Below are 20,953 nucleotides of genomic sequence, written 5' to 3'. Positions count from 1 at the left end.
TAGTAAATGGGTTAAGAGAAAATTACAGCTAAACACAAACACCGCAGAAACGATAAAACAGCCATTGTCACGAAGGGTACAAAAAGTAAAATCAGCCTTTGTCACGAAGGGGTTAAAAAAAAATTAATATAACCGCACATCTTTTTTTATAATCTTTTCTTAAGCTACGAATATAAATAATGTGTTTAATACTGGTGTATACCCATACAATGCCTTTGCACATTACAAATATTCTTCCTTTGTGAACTGGTACCCCTTGCAAGAAAATATAGCTGTAGTCAAGGGTTTTGCATTATTTACCAGGACCATACTGATGTTCTCATTTAGTGTAGGATGTGCCTTGTTTGCTGGTTCAAAAGTTCAATCCATGATAAACCTTTGTATTATAATAGCATAATTGCAGTTGTTTTTGTGTGAATCATGGTGTATATATATATGTAAAACCATCTTTATTTTCTTGCTCTCATTGTGTGCACACAGTTATATTAATATAGTATGCAGTCATAGACTACTGAACAACCTCCATCAATGCAGAATTTAACTGTGGTTGTATAAATGGTATGACTATGGAAACAACAATTTCATGTTCCCCTTGTATCTCTGTTATTTTTTAAGACAAAGGTTGGTAAACACATTGAATTAATAAACATACAGCAAGGTTAAGGATGACTCAACTTGTTAGTTGCCACCAATTTATTGGAATATATATTTTTGATATTGTAACAGTCATGAACCTTTTGAATTTTTGTACCATTCTGAGTAATGCTAATGTATTCTTTGGTACATCCAAAAAACCATTAAATATCATGCATTCCATGATGTGAACAGTTTTGTTAAATATAGGTACCACAGGATATATTAGCTAAAAGTAATTTTCCAATGAAATAAAGGCAGTGTTAATGTCCTTAATATTTAGGGACAATACAGCTTGTGTAGTTACTGGAGCTAGTTGCATGTAAATGATACATGTCATTGAAATAATCAACCTCTTTTATACCTCCATAGGCAGGAAATCATCACCATACAGAGTATGGTTTTCGGTGGAAATAAACAGTAGGCCAGCTCCACCAGAAAGAACCATTCATGTGACTTGTGCTGTCTTGGTAAGTTCTTCCTGAAAAGTACACAGGCAAGAAAAGATTTAATTGTATCGTCATGTGACATCAGTCGTGAAATTAAAGTTCTGTTAATTTGTGACTTCACATTCATTCCTTAATACCAAATATACTTAGAATGCTGATCCCAGTGGTGCAGGAACATTATGAGTTCTTCACTACATTCTATTACCTGACATAAAATGTACAACTGTTTTATTGCAGTGTATGAGAGAGCAGATATGCTGTATCCATGAACAAACATAATCTATATATTCTCCTGTAACAGAATCAAGCTGTAGGTGTACCTGAAAAGGGCATCTGTTGGGTGTGCAGACAGTGAGGACCATGCTATAAAATTATAAACATGTATGTGTTGAGAGCTATGTCTAATTAAACCCATGACCAGTTTTAAAACATGTAACATGATAATCTTATCTAATTTCTCAAGCCCGAATCACCCTGTAGTAAACTACACTTGGTAGTTTTAATCAAGGTCTTACTTTCTGAAACAGAAGCAGGTGAGTAGGCAAAATTCCCTTGCCTCTGAACGAATGTATTACTTTATTGTACATCCGTTCCCGGAAGATTTAAATGATTGCAAGTTTATTTATGCCACTTTTTTTTTAAATCTGTTTCGTGTCCCTTCTTTACTTGGTTTTCAGCATAACACTGATGCATTTTATCATATAACTCAATGGCATTTTGTTCTCCACTTACTCTAGTAGAATTTGCATGTATTACTGCAGTCATACTTCATTTTCAGAGCGTGTTTGTACAGTTGACGGTACATTAAAGCAAGGAGGATTCTGTTGCATTACATTGTTAATCGCATTGGCTTGTTGTGAATGCAAGCATTATGGAAGACAATAGCTAAACACAAATTGCTTACTGACATAAACACAAGTGTGAAAGTTTTAAATCGCAAATAGCCGAAGTGTGTTCCTATCCACACAGCAGATATGCAAAATTAATGGAAAGTATTATGTATTTATAACAGTATACAGTTTATACCGGCACATATCCGAAAGCAGTATTACAGTACAGCATATGGATATATCAAAGTTAAATGTTGTATGGTGTCATTTCGCAAGTGAGTGTATTTATTAAACGTTGAAACATACAATTTCACCAACTTCACCGTACGTTATAAAGGATAGACCATGCTAAGTTTCTCCTGCTGAGCTGACCTTCTTGAGTTTCTCATGCAAGAAGGACTAAGCTGGACCAGCATGATATATATTGATTATATATTATGTTTAATATTGACAAGAAATCTCCCCACATAGCCTTCTTGTAGGAAATGGGGTCCCTACTTCATACTTCATAGTGAATGTTTAAGCTCACCTATTTAATATCTCATCTTCACATTACCTTGCGTAGTGATTAAATCCTACTATTCCATATTCACTTATTGCAAATTTCATTTCATTTTACATGACTACCATTTTCAGGCTGGATTTGCTCGATTATAAGACGAGGTTTTTTTCAGAGCAAATGCTCTGAAAAATACCCCTCGTCTTATAATGGGGGTCGTCTTATAATCCGACCTCAAATAGGTCTGACTATGAGACGACTAAGATCCAGATCCCCCGCAGCTGCAGGAGACCTGGATCCTCCTGCCCCACTTACCGGTACTTCTGAGTCCCCGGTGTGTATCTGGGGCAGCGTGTAGATGTCTACGCGATTCGCGTAGACAACTTCCGCTGCAGCAGGAAGGAGGTGTGGCTAGCAGCGGGGGTTGTCTGCATCCATCGCGCAGACCTTCCCCAGCTGTCAGAGATCAGAGTTCCCCGCACCGGTGCCGGGAACTCTGATCTCTGACAGCCGGGGAAGGTCTGCGCGATGGACGCAGACAACCCCCGCTGCTAGTCACGCCTCCTTCCGGCTGCAGCGTAAGTGCGTGGGATCTACACGCTGCCCCGGCTACATGACAGGGAAGTCAGAAGCACCGGTAAGTTTGGGGGGGGGGCGGGGGAGGGAGTGTTAAATGGGGGGCATAAGGCATTTCTGGAGGCAGAGTGCTCTGTGAAATGCCTTTTAACCCCCTTAATGCCACTCTGCCTCCAGAAATGCCTTTTTAACCCTCTATACACCACTCTGCCTCCTGAATGCCTTAAACCTCCCTATATGCCACTCTTCCCCATAATATGCCTTTTAACCCTCTAAATGCCAGAGTGGCATATAGGGGTATAAGGCATTTCTGGAGGCAGAGTGGCACATAGGTGGTCAAAAGGCATATCATGGGGCACAGTGGCATATAGGGTTAAAAGGCATATCATGGGGCACAGTGGCATTTAGAGGGTTAAAAGGCATATCATGGGGCACAGTGGCATATAGGGGGTATAAGGCATTTCTGGGGCAGATGTGCATAACTGGGGGCCAGGAAATAAAGAAGGAAATAAAACCAAAATATTTTTCTCAATCATGGCTTTTATTAAAAAAAAAATAGTTTAGATGAATTAACATTTACTGGTAAAACTTTTTTCCTATAGGGTCGTCTTATATTCAGGCTTTTTCTTTTTTTCCTAAATTAATATTCAGATTTGGGGGGTCGTCTTATAATCAGGGTCGTCTTATAATCGAGCAAATACGGTAATTCTAAATGTGAATAATGATCCTCCCATAGACTGTGGTAAGAAAAGTAAAGATAGTAAAGATACAAAATGATAAAAGTTGTAGAAGGTAATAGAATCTCTAGCCCTTCATGACCTTTTCTAATAAACTCTGATCAGATGTCTCCTAAGATGTAAATGGAATAAAGTCTGAGAAATGAATTCAGTAAATCAGCAATAAATGACACACTGATTAACAGACATAATTCAACATAAATATAATTAACATTTATCACCTTTAATATTCAAAACAAATCTGCTTGATGCATGATGTTAGTAATGTGTGGGTGGATGGGTAGACTTACAGAGAGTGAGAGGTCATTTTGGGTTGTGTGGATATTTTTATGGCAGGTCTGGTATCTATTTTTATATTGTTATATGCCTTGAGTTCATTTTCTTAAAAAAAACATTTCACGTTTTAATAATGGTTCTTAGGCTGCCTTTTTTGGAGATTATTTACTAGGGAGGATTAGGAAAAGGGTCCAGGAAGAAAAATGTTTTTTTTTTTGGTGCTTACTTGAAATTCCACAGACAGCTGCTGGGTTTACAAGGACATCGAGCAACATTTACATCATAGCGTGATAATTTCTATGCCCCTTTTTCAAAAAATTTTGTATAGGTTATTTTGGGGGAACATGGAGTAGACGGGATCCAGATAGAGAGCATGGAGTGGGTTTCCTGCCCAGTATTATTTGCTTATTTATTATTGGGCATTTTCCCTTGTCCTTGCCCTTTGGGCTGAATGATACCATCCCTGCATTGTCATTTACTGTGATAACGATGGCCCTGAACCATAAACGCCTAATGACTGTTTACCATTAACCCTTTCCTTTTGCAATTCCCATTTGATGACAATTGTTTTACTCCTTGTTTTATTGCCTTTATTTTTTATAGGATGATTGAGTCTCTATTTTATAAAGTCTTACATTTTGACCACTTCATAGGGATGCCACTTTAGATTGCACCTATGGTCAGTGCGTAGTTTGTGGGATGTGTGTCTTTTTTCCCCCCACATGGAATCACAGCGCAAACATGATTTTTTTTTTTTTTAAAACACCTTTTCCGCAGCATGTTTTATAGAAAAAAATAATAATTGGACATTAAAGTCAGTGAAATTTAAGTGGTTCAGCTTCCCTAGTTCACAGCAGATCAGACAGTGGAACACCAATATGCTTTTCCAACTGTGCTGAAAACAACATTGACATTAAGGGGATGATAAAAGTAATAAACAAAGGAGAATGGGTTCCACTATGAATACAAATTCCCTACATTTAAATGATTGATATCTATGTAATGAAGCAAGATAGAAATTGTAATAATCCCATGGTGATGAAGAAAAAAAAAACTTCAAATTTAATAGCTGTGCGTGTAAAATTTTTCTTTAACCTTCCAATGTCAGTTCTCAGACTAAGAATTGGTTTACAGCTCATCTTTCTATACATCAGATTTCATTGTAGAAATAAAACGTTATATTGTTATATTAGTGACCATGGGCGTTAACGAACAATAGCTGTTCTGTAAAAGCCACATCTGTAGAGATGCCCAACTTACTTTTAAAGGACATTTATTAAGATGGGGTCTTCACACAATGCTACATTAATTCCTGTTTTGCAGGTATATACCTTGACCCTCTCTTGTTTAGTGTTATGTCAGATTACATCTTCCTCAAGTGGTATTTGTATGGAAACTTTGGAACACTGTTCTGAGTTGAATTGAAGAGACCAGCGTGGTTCACATTCTGTGACTAAATTCCCAGTCAATGCCAGTTTATAGCTGTTCCATTCTCGCCCCCTCAATTTTTTAATGAAACTTCAGCACCCCTTGTGTCATCCTACTTTCACTTTGCTTATCAAACCACTCCGAGTTCTCTTCATCTTCTCCACACCGTCGATTCACTAGACAAGTGGATAATTTAAATGGATGGAACTTCTTAAGTCGAATTCCCCAAGGCTTTTGAAGCTTGGCTGTGCAGCTGTGCAAGATAATGGCATATAAAGTACAGGCACACCCACGAGGTATAAAAAGATGAGGTATTAAGCCAAGGTACATATCTATACATCACACTTCCTCCCTAGAGGGTAATGTCATCATAGCAACAACTCTGAAAGCTGGCTTAATGTATGTATCTTCTGGAAAAGGAAGAGAACTTTAGCAATACTGTTCATAAAAAATATATATATTTCAAGTGACACTTGCGAAACACCAGCTTACTTCCAAGTCAGTGAATAACAGATATTTATTTCTATAATAATAAAAAATTGTCTACAAGCAACACTCTACACAAACATTTGTTTGACTCCCAAAAGACCCCAAAACTTCAAACCAAAATATTCCCAAATTGTTTCTCAGAAATGTGATCTGTGTATTAATCTACCAATTGATCTATATGTCTATCTACAGAGGCACACTATGTGCTTCTGTACATGAACGATTTGCTCAATACAGGTTTCTGAGGCAAACATATTGGGATGTTCTCTACCACCTGGCAGGTCAACATGATGCTCTCCTTCATGCAGTCAAAAGATTTTCAGGTCTAATATTCTCAATCCACATCTTCAAGACATGGTATTTTAGATGTATAAGTAGCATATGATTTATTTTAGATTCTGTGAGCAATTAGCTATTGTGAAGCCAGTAGAATGGTGGACAACACCACTCATGGTTAGCAGATACAGTGTTGTATTCAAAAATGTAAAATACATTACAATAGATGTACTTTTGTATTTAAATTGCTTGCTAAAATATCCAAACCAATATTTAGTGCTACATTTATAGCATCACCAACACTCTCACCAAAATTTTAAATAGATTGGTGGCATGTGGTATTTATAGTGAACAATTCTAGTGCAACTTTTTATTCTTACACCTTAGCAACTAAACAAACCAATCAGCTGTAACCTACCCTCAGGTGCCATAGTGATAAGACCACTTTGCATCATAATTCTTCTTTAAAAAATAACTTCTGTTATTTATTGAGTTAACATATGCACTAACCGCTCATATTCTACAGTCCTGCTCTGTGGGCAGTTTAACGTCCATTTAAAATTAAAATGGCATCATATTCACATAGTACAACTGTGGGATGTCATAGTATGTATAAATAGCTAGATTTACTGACTCACAATTCACAAAGCCATTCCAAGGAGAAAGACTCAAGTCAATAACAGCAGACATTACAATGACAGAAGTGTTATCTGGAAAAGAATATACCAATGAATCTCTGTATCACAGTCGCTTTAAGGACATAGTTGAAGGAATATTGTCAATAAGTCAGAGACAAGCTTAACAAGACTAACTTTAAACCATAAACACCTCTCTCTCCTATAATAAATCTTATTTTTAACATAAAAATAAATGTATTAGCTGAGAGAAAACTTGTGCCAGAATATTGTAGATAGGATGGGGCTTTTTATGAGCTACCTTTCAACAGAGACACTTAAGTGCAGTTTAAAGATTGCACATTCTAGATTTTCCCAATCCTAATTCTAACATCATATCAATAACATGTAAATTATATTTTTCTCTTTTTGTGTCATTGTGATGTCACTTTTTTAAGTTAGCCCTCCTTCCTTTGTTTTAATGGCTTTATGGTAAAACTGCACATTAGAAAATATCACTAGCACTAGAGGCTCTTGCTCATTCTCCGCTTCACAATTAATTTTGGGGTGACATGTTATAGGCTTTTTTAGAATGCTGCCACCATTCTATTTAAACTATGTCATGTCTTACTTATAATACAGGCCACCGATGACAGGCCTCTTGGGTCATATTAGATTTGTGAGACGTTGGCGATATCCCAGAATGTAAACCCTTTTCAGTTCCCCATGTTTCCCTACCTTTTTTAGTATACGCATTGACTGAAATCTCGTAAACATGAAAATTGCATTTTGAAAACTCCCATACACAAAATATCTGTAGATGTTGATCAAACAGCTGAGCCCCAATTAAATAACCAAACTAGCCTCACCTTGGGAATGAATGAATAAATAAAATCCACTAGGCAATGAAATGGATTTATGTGAACGAAAGCATTGTGACTTCTCTCCCATAGCGTAAAAAATTGTATGTATCACCTTTAAAAATAAATGATTCTTTGAATCAAACATGCAATACTATATGGAGAGCTTATACCAGATCGAAACCGCTGTGTTGTAATGATAAAGCAAATTTTTGGAAGAATATCGAATTTTCACTAAACCTTACAGTAAAAAAGAAAATACTTTATATATGCTCAGTCAGATATAGCATTATAAAGATGTAAGAGTCATAAAACATAATCCTTAACATAGAATCACAAATGACATCTTTTTTTTTTAGTCTCCACCGCATCAAAACATAGGAACAACATAGCACAAGCCACAAAATCATTCTCACAATACCTTAGTACTGACATGAGAAATATAATATCCAGAGGTTTCTATCAATACATTTTTATCAATGGATATGTAAAAACCCTGCTTGTATCCATAATGAGGGGGATGATGGGGATTCTGGATGGCCACCTCAGGGGTTCAATTGCAACAGTATTTTACGACATATTTCTGTGTTACATACGTTTGCACATTTTGCACGTAGAACCACAAAATGTATCATATTGAACAGAGGCGACCCCTTTCTTGCGCTGTCTTCCTTTCTGTATGTATGGGCTAATGTTAATATGGACATGCTCAGCACTGATGGAATCTGTGTCAGCCATAGACAGGGAGGTAGCAGAAGAATTTGCTTTGTTCAGCACCTTTTTTGCAGCAAAAAGCTAGAAAGTACCTTTGCTCCCCTTTAGGACTTAATCAACATCCTGAAATTATAAACAGGTCAATAATTGTTTCAGCTATATAAGGGCTAGTCAAGCAGTAACTCTCCAGTGTGATTTATATTATCTTTTACCCAAAAAGGAATGCTGTGCCAATATAAGGAAAGCCACTATTTCTTTCCATATATTTTTTTGATATTCCCAGATAACTGGTCAAATACATTACTGTGCTTTTATTTGTAAACCTTGTTTAGGAATGTTGTGTTCAGGAAGATTACTGGTATGATCACCATTACTAGCCCAGAATGACTCATTGCACAAACATGAGTTTGGCATGCCAATCCTGGCCTAATGATTTGTCATAAAAGGTTTGACAGCTAACAGCCATACTGCTGATACAGTCAACACAAATCCATCAACACTGTCGTTTGCTCTACATGACTGGTTTTCATATCAAAACATTTGTCACTTACAAGCATACAATGTGTATGATGGACTTTGTGTGTGTTTTTATGTTTGTACCATTTGGCAACTGTCTTGTGCATCCAATATTCAGCAGTTTAATCGTTTGATTTATGTATTTTTTAACACACCACTGACTTGATGATGCCTGATCCAAAGAGAACATTAGAAGTTATAGATCTTAGAAATACAGATGCTGGATTATAAAGGGAAAAGATATATCAATGGTTGTTTTAACTAATAGGTGGACCCATTAATTAGATGTATTAGATGGCTTGATCTTGGTTCTGTTTCTGTAGTAACAAATTTGCAGTTTCATGATACTGCCCTATTACAGTTGATTCCTTTGTGTGAACATATGAATCCTTCATTTACATTAACTTTGCATGATTTTATGCATATGATAGTTGCAAGGTCCCTTGAAATTTTCATGATGTCCCCCTCGAAAATGGATGTAAAGATTTTGCAGAATCCCCTATATACATTTGCCCCACTCTAAAGTTATATACTTACCTTCACTCTGCTCCAGGGCTGGCTCAGCTATTACGGCGGGTGAGGGTATTCGGAATACTTTAATATGCATCCTTCCTTAGTGGAGCTGTTAGGGACGGTAAACTGTTCCTTTAAAAAAGGTTGGTGTTAGCAAATCTGGTAGTAAGTAAAAAGATTCTATATAGGTGGGTTGATATTTTCAGGTAGATGATGTTGAAATGTTATAGAGTGCAGCACAGATCAGTGCGTCATCGCTAAGTCATATCTAGAAACTGTCCCAGAGTTTCATAGTTTTAACACTGATCTGTGGGTGAATATCTTGAACAGTCAGGGGCTGCTTCCTATACAGTATACTCTGAGTAAATTATACTTGAGCACGCCAATTGTTGCTTTTTTTCAGTGGTAAAACACCTGATAAAAACTATGAAAACTATATGCCAAGAGGTATTACAACATGTTCTATTGACCACCTGGACTCCCCCCTGTCAGCAGACCGATCGTGTGTAATGGTGCTCGGCATGAGCACTGTCAAGCCATTAGGAATGCTCGATCAGACATTCCCTTCTAGTAGATGCCACTGCTGACACCCACCATAAGGTCACTGGAGGACAGGAGAGACTCAGCAGGGTCTGTCTAGCTGGGTTATCTAATTGCTCCCCCTGCTGGCTGATTGCATGCATTTCGATCAGCGATTCAAGTTTGTGGAGCCCTGCTTGCTGATCAGTGTGATCAGTGCTGGGGAGATTGGAGGGAAGAGTGAGAAAAAAATAGTTCTCCCTCTTCCCATTCAAGGGAAAAGGTAAAAAAAAAAGTGTTTGAAATATAAATAGAAATGAACTATAAAATAATAAAAAAAAAAAACAATACAGTGAGCTCATTGTGATATTACTGGCATACATAAGATGTACATATACTGATAAATACATTAATAAAATCCCTGACACCCAGTTGCCCTAGCACTACATGTAAAAAGTATAACCCCCCCACCCCTGTTCACTACCTCAAACCCCTTAAACCAGAAGTATTAAAAATACTACTCTACAGGTCACGATGTAAGGAATAGATGAGACCCTACAGCACATAAAAAATATGTATGTGTTGTCGAACATAAATTGGGTCATTGTTTGTCAGTGTCACCTACTGTGCAGAAGAAATTCTAAGCAAAATTACAAAATTTTATTTTAGTATAGGTTTTGTTTACACTCACTGACTAGCACTCACATTTATTCTTTTTTTTAAAGCAAAGCCCTATTTTTCTGAAAAAAAACAAACCAGGATGTTTAATTTGTGTGGGTGCATCAAACATGCAAAATGGGACTCTTGATTAAACCAACATATTTTTAAAAATGTCAAAACAATATACGATATGTAGGGTACTAAAACCCCCAGCTAGTGAAGAGGCTAAGAAAATTCTGGGGTATATCTATGATATGAGAAGCTGTGTGCCAGTGATTTAGCTTCTTAACTTAGTGAATTACCCCATTTTTACTCTGTTATTCAGCAAAGCTGTATATGTATTTCCTGGCCCTGAATGTTCAAACTTACCTGGAGCTCAATTGTTTTTCATTGCCTATTGTTTATGTCTATCCAGGAAACTGTTGGTATAGATATTCCTATAAGCAATCCCATGAACGAAATCCTGCCTTTGCTTGTGTTGGTAAATGGAGATGGACTTACAGGAGATACTAGTATTACTCTACAAAGAAGAGAAACCTTTCCTTACAAGATAGAGTATTCCCCAACAAGGACAGGGATTACATTTGGAAGGTAAGTAAGTTAAAAGGCAGTAGATAAAGCTAAAATTCTGTTTGCTAAAAACAGAAAAAAAGAACACTACAAAGTTAAAGGACATGTACTCTTCCTCTCAACACAGATTACTGTTTACTAATGAAATCCCTTACAAGGCTATATGTAAATTGTTCTACCTATACCCACACTATAATCTCTAATGATTCTGTAAAAAGTAATTAATTATTAAAATTACAGTCTTCTGTTGTCTGCTAGTGTGGTATGGTCTAGGATCATGTGTATTGCAGAAACCAACATCTCATCTCACTGTGCAGATGCATAGCTGAGCCTTAAATGGGTAGAATATTAAATATACCTACAAGCAAACATTTTAACATGGGTTTTTAATATTTATATTGTTAACTTATTCACATTTTGGTTTATATGGTGTGTGCTGATATTATAAGTCTTGAGGAAAAAATGTGATGAGCCTAGAATGTACTACAAGCATAGAACAGTTGACATTATTTGTATGAATTAGTAATCGAGAAAAACACTGTTGAATTAATCACATTATATTTGCTTTAATGTTCCATTTTTTTTTCTCAGTGTAATCCTCCAGTCTGATGTATGCGGAGAATTTTGGTATGAATTACAGTTAAAGTCAGAGAAACCGCTTCCTACTACACTTCGCACCGTACCCTGTGAACTGGGAAAGTTAGTAAACGTTTTATGTTTTCTGAGATAGGAAATACTGGTGTGAGGTGTGCATGCACACGTTTTTGGGTGACATTCCCATTTCAACAACATTTTTACTAAACTTTTTTTCTTTTATAATACCTGCAGATGGATGCGAGTATATATTCCACTGCATAATCCTACACAGGATATCTTGGAGTTACAAGCTGTCAATAGCAATCCTGAGAATTTCTTAGTGGAAGTTGACCCAAACAAGCCTGTAAGAGTTTTTGTATTGCCAAAGCAATTCGAGGCAAAATGTGTCTTTTTATGTATATATAATAGAATTGTCACCATGGGAATTGTCAGTCGCTCAAGGCGTGTCTTAATGTAAGGTCCAATCACAGTGCACAAGTCCACTGTTGCCTTACCTGTTCCTCTGCTGCCCAATGCTCCCTGCAGCCTCCCTCCTGCCCCTCAGCTCACTCACTTGTTTTCCCACCCCCTTCCTGTCCTCTCTCTTGCTTGCGTCCTCTAGCATCTCTCTGTTGTGACTTGCTGCCTTTCCCTGTGCTCTGACCTGTCCCTTCCTGTCCCCTCTGCTCTGACCCATCCTCTCCTGCTTCCTTGTGCTCTAACCTGCCCCTTACTCCCTCCTCAGCCTCCCCTTTTGATCCTCCCATCCGCTTCCTTCTCCCACAGACTGCTCTGACCTCCCTTCTTCAGTGGCCCTCAGCCCTGACTTGCCTTATCCCTCTTCTGACCCACCATCTAGCTTAGATCTGCCCTTTTCTGCCCTGACCATGAAAGAAGGTGAAAAAGGGGAGGGAAGGAAAAAGGAAAGAAAACATTTTCATAATGGGCATATTCACTAGTATATTTATACACACTGGAGCTACTCGGAGCAGCTTATCAAGTGGGAGGGCTAACCCCAAACAATATTGATTGGGAGGGAAAGTGGTTGAGGAGTTGGAATAGCTAAACACCATAATCGGAGAAAAAAAAGACAGAAGAGAAGCAGTAATTGTGCAGTGAAGCCATTTGATTAAAATTCAACACTATCTCCTATTTCAGTAATACATACGTGAGCCATTTAAAGAGTAACACATGGTAGGAAGGATAAATTTAACCCTGCTACCAGGTTAACGACATTTAGCTACTATTTGCCACTTTAGAAAGCACATATTTCTGTTTGCAATATATTTAATAGAACTAGCCCATGGAGAATGTTTAATATTAAAAAAAAGAGTATATGTGAAAAGGTGTGATTTTTCTCCCTCGCAGAAATCTTCACATTTGTACATATTCTCCCAAGGGTATCTTGAGCAGAGCTTGCTTTACAGTTTATCAACATGGGAATAAAATAATTATAATTTGAAAATCACTTTAAGTGCGGAACCTCCTCTAGAAAGAGTTAAATAAACAGCCTTTCAGTGTTGAAGAAAGTCAATGACTTGAAATAAAATCCATCCATTTATTTATTCATAAGGTTTCCCATGATTTCAGTGTGCATTCAAATAAGGTAAATGGCTAAATATTTGAAAGGAACGGAAATCACTCACGTTGATCTTTAACAAAAGCTACAATTCCAAGTATTGATTACAAGCAGGATGGATTTGATCACCTATAAGACCTATTGTCGTCACCCTGTTGGTGCGCTTCCTAGCTGCTGTCTAAAACCAGACAAGCTATTGGTGTAAAATCCCCATTAAATACATTTCTGAGTCTTATAGCCTGAAATTATGTGAATGGGATTCATGTTTGTTATCTTGGCTATACAGTTCTCAGTGAATGATGCTAAGAATTCACGTTTGTTTCATGAGCAATTAACATAGAAATAGATTTGAATTAATTATCTTGACTTCTAACTGCAAGTGAACTGTCCAGAGAGTTAAAAATATTCCCAGTGCAGCATGATTTGACTAATTCATTAAAGACGGTCTAAATGTCATCAGCCAGAAGCCCTCAAAAATGCAAGGACCCGTTTAAAAGTCACTTCAGTTCATTTACATTTCTCCGGTTTAAGTCAGGGATTATATATGCAGGACAATACTTGCGTTGGAGCTAGACTGCAGGATTTTTTTTTGGGGGGGGCCAAATTAGAGAATGATCTCATTGCAGCATTGACTACAAATACCTTTATTCCTTTTTAAAGGTACATGCCAGCCTTATTTTCCTATTAAGCGCACGTTGGAGTCCGGTTGCATGAACTCCAGTGCATTTTACTGCATGTGTTTTGGGCTGATGAAGTTTCACCTCTGTCTGTACATTGATCAGACATTGGTAACTCTATAATACAATTATATATGTATAAAAAAAAGACTTCGGAAAAAATAACATCAATCAATTTGATAGCCTGTTGGCTCAACATGAACAAAGTTCCGCGTCTGCTTTGTCAAGATTTAATGCAGTTCCGCTGTACATCACTTCCATCACGCTGGCTTTCAGCTAATTACATTATGTTGGAGTACAGACTAATACTTTGCCATTCGGTGAACCCTTAAAAATATGACAAAATTGTCCCTAAATAATTAGAAATGATGCTTTTATTTATAGACATACCCTGTTAATGGGGTAATAATAACAGCTCAAGTGTGATGTTTATTTTAAAATAATATATGACAGGTGTGGGTGCACATCAGTTTAATTTAACTTTCAATATCACCCTGCAATAAACCAGAGTAGAAAATGAATCATGCATTTTTAACAAAGTGTGCTTTGCCTGCATCCAAGGAACCTTTCGGCCGTTTCCGCAATCTACATAGCCCTGCAAATAACCCAGAGTCCTGTGACTGCTAATAAACATTTTTTACAGTTGTTTACGTTATCATGTTTAATAGTCCGTGAACGCCCAGAGTGGAGAAAGTGGAACACATTAATCAGCATAACATCAGCACTGCTGCCAGCACGTACAGACTTTGGTTATGGTCAAAGCTATTGATTACCATCTCTGCTTGCTTTCATTTTTGTTTCTGTACAGATATTGGTGCCATCGCAAACCACCAGTGAAGTGGCTGTAAAGTTTTGCCCATCTGCCCTTGGCAAAGGAAATCATAGGGCATCCATCACCTTTAAAAACCCGCAGGTAAGTCTTTCTACAATGAAAAAAAAAAGGGTGGTTACAGAATATTATCTGGTATCCAGTGTATGTATGTGTGTATGTATATATATATATATATGTGTATATATATATATATATATATATATATATATATATATATATATATATATATATAGTTGGATAGAGAGATATAGATGTTGTACTCTACAAGGTTTAATGTGGTACCTATAAATTATAAGGTTTCTTTGGCATTTCATTGCTGTGAATATTCGCAATAATGTGGTTAGAAAAAAAACATTGACCTGATCTCTGGTTATGAACAAGCATTAACTTGTCCTCCCCTTTGGACACATCTTTAATTGGATTAAGAGGCCTCTGTGATCCCAAAACCTTCTGTAACTTGACATCTTTTTCTATGTTGGCCCAATTAAATGTATCAACTTTAACTAAAGACTCCTCATAAGGTTTTAATAACATAATCCATAGGTGAAACCTCACGGTGTTATTGTGCCACGCAACATTACTCCACCATGTCTATAAATGTACTTAAGTATGTCAACGTGTGCTTGGAAAACAAAAGGTTTATGACAGGACACAGTAAGAACTGACACAGGACCTGTGTTCTGGCCTTGACATATGTCTAGGTGCCTCCATTCTCAGAATTAACCTTCCTTTTTCCTTTAGCTGATCGTCGTCCCTCACAACCTTTTCAGCGTGCGCCCATGACCTTTCGCTTGTTTTGTGCCATTTACTTTCACATCATTTGATTGTTTCTCCCCCCCTCCATCATTCTCTCTGCTGTACAGTCTTTTACAAGACTGACAATGACCTACTATAGGCAGCTAATTACAGGAAAATTGAAAGCACAACAAATGTTACGTACGTGCTCAAAGGCCAAAGGAGAATTATCCTTTAGCAGCGCCACAAAGATTCTTTAAAACGTCTGGTGCTTGTGAAGCAACTTATAACCTTAGAGAATAATGGCATTGATTTTCCTCCCTTGATTTAAATATATCTGAACTGACAACTCAGTTTAAACTATCTCATAGCTGGGTAGCTGACTAATCTAAAAATCAACTAATGATAGAGCTTCTAGGATATGCTTTAACTGTTTCTGATTGTGCTTGTTTGCTGAATTGGGAGAGGCATTATGTGCTTCATTTGTTCCTGTGTTTAAACTACTTAAAGAACCCTTCAGAAAATATGGGATTCTTGACTGTCCCAACATCACTTCTGAAATTTTAAAATCGAATGCATTGGAATAAATATGAACACCTATGAAGTCCAACAAACGTTCCATTTAATTTTTTATGACATTTAAATGCCTATAGATAGACTAACGTTGTTACTAGGCTAATGTTCTTTCCTAAGCATATATGCCTTGTTGCTTGTGTGCAGTTAAATTATTACAGTTCAATGCTAGTGAGCCTGAGGCAAAGATAGCTTTAGGGTAATTGTTGCCATGTGATAAATAAAATGAATCGTCAAACCCTTCCTTCAGATCAGATCCTATGTTGCTTAAGAGATGCTGCTGTTTTTCAGGGTAACACTATGTGTGTACATTTATTGGATCATAACATAGCCTTGAGCTTGAATTTTCAACACATGCTATGCCACTAAGTAATGTTTAAATGTATGAAGCAGACCAATGCCAGACGTATATCCCTAATGGCTTTAATAAATCATACATATATAATCACATACAGAATAACACTGGAGTGCTTACGTGGTATGCACAGATCCAATCTGTCTGAGAAGGACCTATGCGTGTTAACTGTCATTGGGAATTAGTAACCATTTTAACAATGCTAAACACAGGCATTACTGCGTGCACTAAGAATTAGGTATTCATAGCTTCAGATAATGTTCTCATTTGCAAGTTCTTATAAGGAAAGGCATGACTCACTAGGCCTTAATGGGAATATGTCAACTAAAATGGAGCGTAGCACATTTGATAGAGCCAATTATTCTGCCTATAATTTGTGTGAATTGAATCTTTGTAGAATAAATAGATTTACAAATATTAACTGTTCACGTTCTACCTGGCTGCAGAATCCCAGTACATGCTACTGTCAGTGTTTATGGGTTGAGCGCGCTCACTTTTTTTATCCTTTAGGTCCAAATGGTAATGTGATGCACTGCTTGTTATTTGCTGCTACCCATTGTACAGCTCCCTAGATTATGATGGGGATATATAAAAGTGTATACATTATTTTCTGAAATAACAGAAACACAGATAAAAAATAAGGTCTTAGCATCTGGTTTGAACATCTCTCTTCGGGTATTTAATTCTTTTCAAAGCAGTGTAGGATCAGAGATATCTAACATAAATCAGACTCCAGAGCTTCTCCATGTTAAAGCTAGGCACATTCAAGTAGGAGGTGAATGATTAAAGGTCAGTGGGCTTTACCGTAAAATGTCACTAGGGGAGAGGGGTGTTGTGCGACTTTTTTCACTTCTACTTTGGATATTCAATTAAAGGGAATATCTTTGCCCCTGTGGTAAGATGGACCATTTGTCAGATCATTCCTATCAATTCACCACCGTAATGCCCCCCCCCTAAATATATACTTCTCCTTAAAGCCGGATAAAATCTGTTAAATTGCTAATGCCCCCCTTAATGTTAACGCAATGCTTAAAATCTGGCCAGATTTTAGGCAGTTAATACTGTATATCATTCTTAAGCAGCTAGGAAAAAATCAACTTTGTTGGCAAAAAATGTGATGTGCGCATATAGATTGTGTGGCTTATGGAGAACCATTTCTTCGTGCAGCTGCTTCTAAGTCCTCAATTACAGAGAAGGCTGCCATCAGGGAGCTGTGGACATAGTAAATATGGTACTATCAACAAGCATAACAGGAGTGCTTATAAGCTGCTGGCACATCTACAAAGACTGTTGAAAAATGTGCTGTTCTGATGCACCTGGTCCTTAATGAAATTGGCAAAGAAACTCCTTTGAGATATATACTGTCTCCCAGAGAGTTGGCTATTTTTGCAGTTTTTATACTTGAACAATGACTAACTGAAACAGAGCCAACACACTCCTAAGTACTTTGCTGTAATGTGTGTCTGCGTTCAACAGTAAATTTGCTGTGGTGAACGAATCTCTAGTTTAATCCTGTAGTACAGTGTATAATATAAATCGTCATAGTTTAAAACACCAATTTGTGTTAATAAGGGTTCATTCATACGCATACATTTTATATCGTTATTCTACCCTCCACAAATTTAGCACATTTTCAGCAAAAAAAAGTATGTGGCAGGTGAAAACTGTTCAAAAGCAACAGTTTGGGGAGTTTTTACGAAAGAAAAGTTGTAAAGTGACAGAAGCAAGAGAACCACTGAGTAAAGCAGACCTGGGCAAAGCACGGCCCGCGGGCCACATCCGGCCCGCTGAATAGCTCGGACCGGCCCGCAAAGAGTGTCCTGGTGACTCACCAATGAGTCCGGTGTCCCCCCCCGCCCCGGTCACTTACCTTAAACTCCTGTGTTGGAAGCGTTTGTCTCGGGTGCCGGCGCTTTACGCTGGGCGCCGGCATATGACGTCAGACGCCGGCGATCAGCAGTGAAGCGCCGGCACCCGAGACAAACGCCTCACGCTTCCAACACAGGAGTTTAAGGTAAGTGACCGGGGCGGGGGGGGAGATCCTGAGAAGGGGGGGTTAGGGAGTTAGAGGGGAGATACTGAGAAGGGGGGGTTAGGGAGTTAGAGGGGAGATACTGAGAAGGGGGGTTAGGGAGGGAGGTCTTACTGTGTGTGTGTGTCTTACTGTGTTTGTGTGTGTGTGTGTCTTACTGTGTCTGTGTGTGTCTTACTGTGTCTGTGTGTGTCTCACTGTGTCTGTGTGTGTCTCACTGTGTCTGTGTGTGTCTCACTGTGTCTGTGTGTGTCTTACTGTGTCTGTGTGTGTCTTACTGTGTCTGTGTGTGTCTTACTGTGTCTGTGTGTGTCTCACTGTGTCTGTGTGTGTCTTACTGTGTCTGTGTGTGTCTTACTGTGTCTGTGTGTGTCTCACTGTGTCTGTGTGTATCTTACTGTGTCTGTGTGTGTCTCACTGTGTCTGTGTGTGTCTCACTGTGTCTGTGTGTGTCTTACTGTGTCTGTGTGTGTCTCACTGTGTCTGTGTGTGTCTCACTGTGTCTGTGTGTGTCTTACTGTGTCTGTGTGTGTCTTACTGTGTCTGTGTGTGTCTTACTGCGTGTGTCTTACTGTGTTCATAGCTTATTCAGTTATTGTAATAAATATTTTAGCCCATTTTTTAGCTCAAAATATTTTTTCCTTTTTTTTCTCCTCTAAAATCTAGGTGCGTCTTATCAGCAGGTGCGTCTTATAGAGCGAAAAATACGGTATGCACTCCAAAGCCTTGTTCATTTTGTTCACTTCTGTGCTGTGCTAATAGTTATTCAGGCCTTACTTATTCAAGCACCTCTACCAATGACGTAGGCTTGAATAACTTTATTAAACAGCACATAAGTTAACAAAATGGACAAGGCTTCGGAGTTTGTAGTTTGTAGAGGTCTGGCCCTCTAAAACCATTCCAATTTCTCATGTGGCCCCATGGGAAAATTAATTGCCCACCCCTGGAGTAAAGTATTGGAAGGTCTACAAATAGAGACCTAGAATTTATTGGCAGAATTCTGATAATACCAGTATTATAATTTATTGATTTATGCAGCCATCATATTACGTAGAGCTGATAAGACTCAGACCTTATTCCTTGGTCTCATCTTAGTTTCAGGAAAGCTTTATGCGTATCCCATGCATGTTTAAATCACTGTATTAGCCTCTACCATTTCTGCTGTCAGGGTGTTCAATTATCTACTACCCAGTAAAGTAAAACTTCCTTACACTGCATCTAAACCTCACTCATGCTTGCCCCCTGCTATGCCCTTAGGCTGTGGTGCTAAAGCAGCACTAGGGGGCGGCTCTACATAGTAATGATTTCACGTTAATTTACTATTGGTCAGGCAGTGGGTGTGGCTTGACACTACTCCCCCACCCAGATTTAATTAAAACTAATAAACCGATATTTTTAATCTAATAATTAGTAATATGCCATTATTCTCTTTGTGGCAGGTGGAGGAATGGGTATTCCATGTCAGTGGAGTAGGACTCATACCCCAACCAATGGAATCAGTGAGCATTTGTGCCAGTGTTGGAAACCTATCCTCGATCATAATTTCCTTCAGGAATCCTACTGATGAACATGTCCTCATTGATGTGATTCTAACGGGTAACGTATTACAATAGCTGTTTAACAGTAAAAATGCAATTATTTTAAAATTGCTTTGAATTAATTTAATTACAACTCGTGCCCCAGTGTAGCTAAAGGTTATAGTAAAAATAATGAGACAGTCCAAACGAACATGCTTCATAGTGTTGTAATGATGAATATCTCAATTAATGTACTGTCTAAAATCTTAATGGAAAATAATAGCCAAGAAAAAAAATTGAAAAAACATAATTCCTGTACTTTTTATATTCCTTTGTGCTAAAAGAATTGACAGCTGTAGTTTTATTAATAACCTTAATTGTATTTTCTTTGCATGTATTTTAAAGGCAGAAAGGTAGCAGTAGCAAGGCTAAAATAATATACCAATATAGACAGCTTTTCTTTTGTAAGGTTTTATTTTGTATATGTATACCTGCGAAGAAAAATATAGAGTTAAGTAAAATCCTAACATTAATTAAATTAGAATGCATTGATTTTGTTTGTGATCACTGGCGCCAGGGGCTACTTCTTCTGAAATAGCACAAACTGCTTCTTCCTCTTCTTGAGCTTTCAAGAGCAGAAGTATACAAGAAAGAAGGAGGCAATACTTTTGTTGCATCTGTATGGGTGAAAGTTAGAAATACTACTGGTTATCAATGATTGTTAGCCTTTGTGTTACAGGAAAATGTAATGTAGATATACATAAACATAAAACATTTTTCACTACCTAGCAGATTCATTAAAGTAATGGAGAGTGGAACTGACAATGAAATTAACACATACTGGTACAGAGGAAGAGGGAGTTCCTCCTTTTACCAGGCTACAATTTCTTAACCATCATTTTTCACCTCCTTCTAAAA

General features: G+C 37.7%; 1 protein-coding gene across 1 annotated transcript in view; it reads left to right on the top strand.

Annotated features, from left to right (window-relative positions):
• Positions 1 to 20,953, top strand: part of LOC149289282 (cilia- and flagella-associated protein 47-like) — a 152,555-nt gene that overhangs the window by 108,144 nt on the left and 23,458 nt on the right. Inside the window, exons 50-55 of the mRNA XM_089490919.1 lie at positions 1,006 to 1,103; positions 11,005 to 11,180; positions 11,751 to 11,858; positions 11,988 to 12,099; positions 14,800 to 14,904; positions 19,958 to 20,114. Of these exons, the coding sequence (XP_089347045.1) occupies positions 1,006 to 1,103; positions 11,005 to 11,180; positions 11,751 to 11,858; positions 11,988 to 12,099; positions 14,800 to 14,904; positions 19,958 to 20,114 (756 nt within the window). The remainder of the gene's footprint in view (positions 1 to 1,005; positions 1,104 to 11,004; positions 11,181 to 11,750; positions 11,859 to 11,987; positions 12,100 to 14,799; positions 14,905 to 19,957; positions 20,115 to 20,953) is intronic.

This window comes from Sceloporus occidentalis, unplaced genomic scaffold (genome assembly GCF_023333645.1).
Source record: "Sceloporus occidentalis isolate IW3139 unplaced genomic scaffold, rSceOcc1.0.p SCAF_47, whole genome shotgun sequence".
NCBI lineage: Eukaryota > Metazoa > Chordata > Lepidosauria > Squamata > Phrynosomatidae > Sceloporus > Sceloporus occidentalis.
This window is presented reverse-complemented; position numbering and strand designations above follow the sequence as displayed.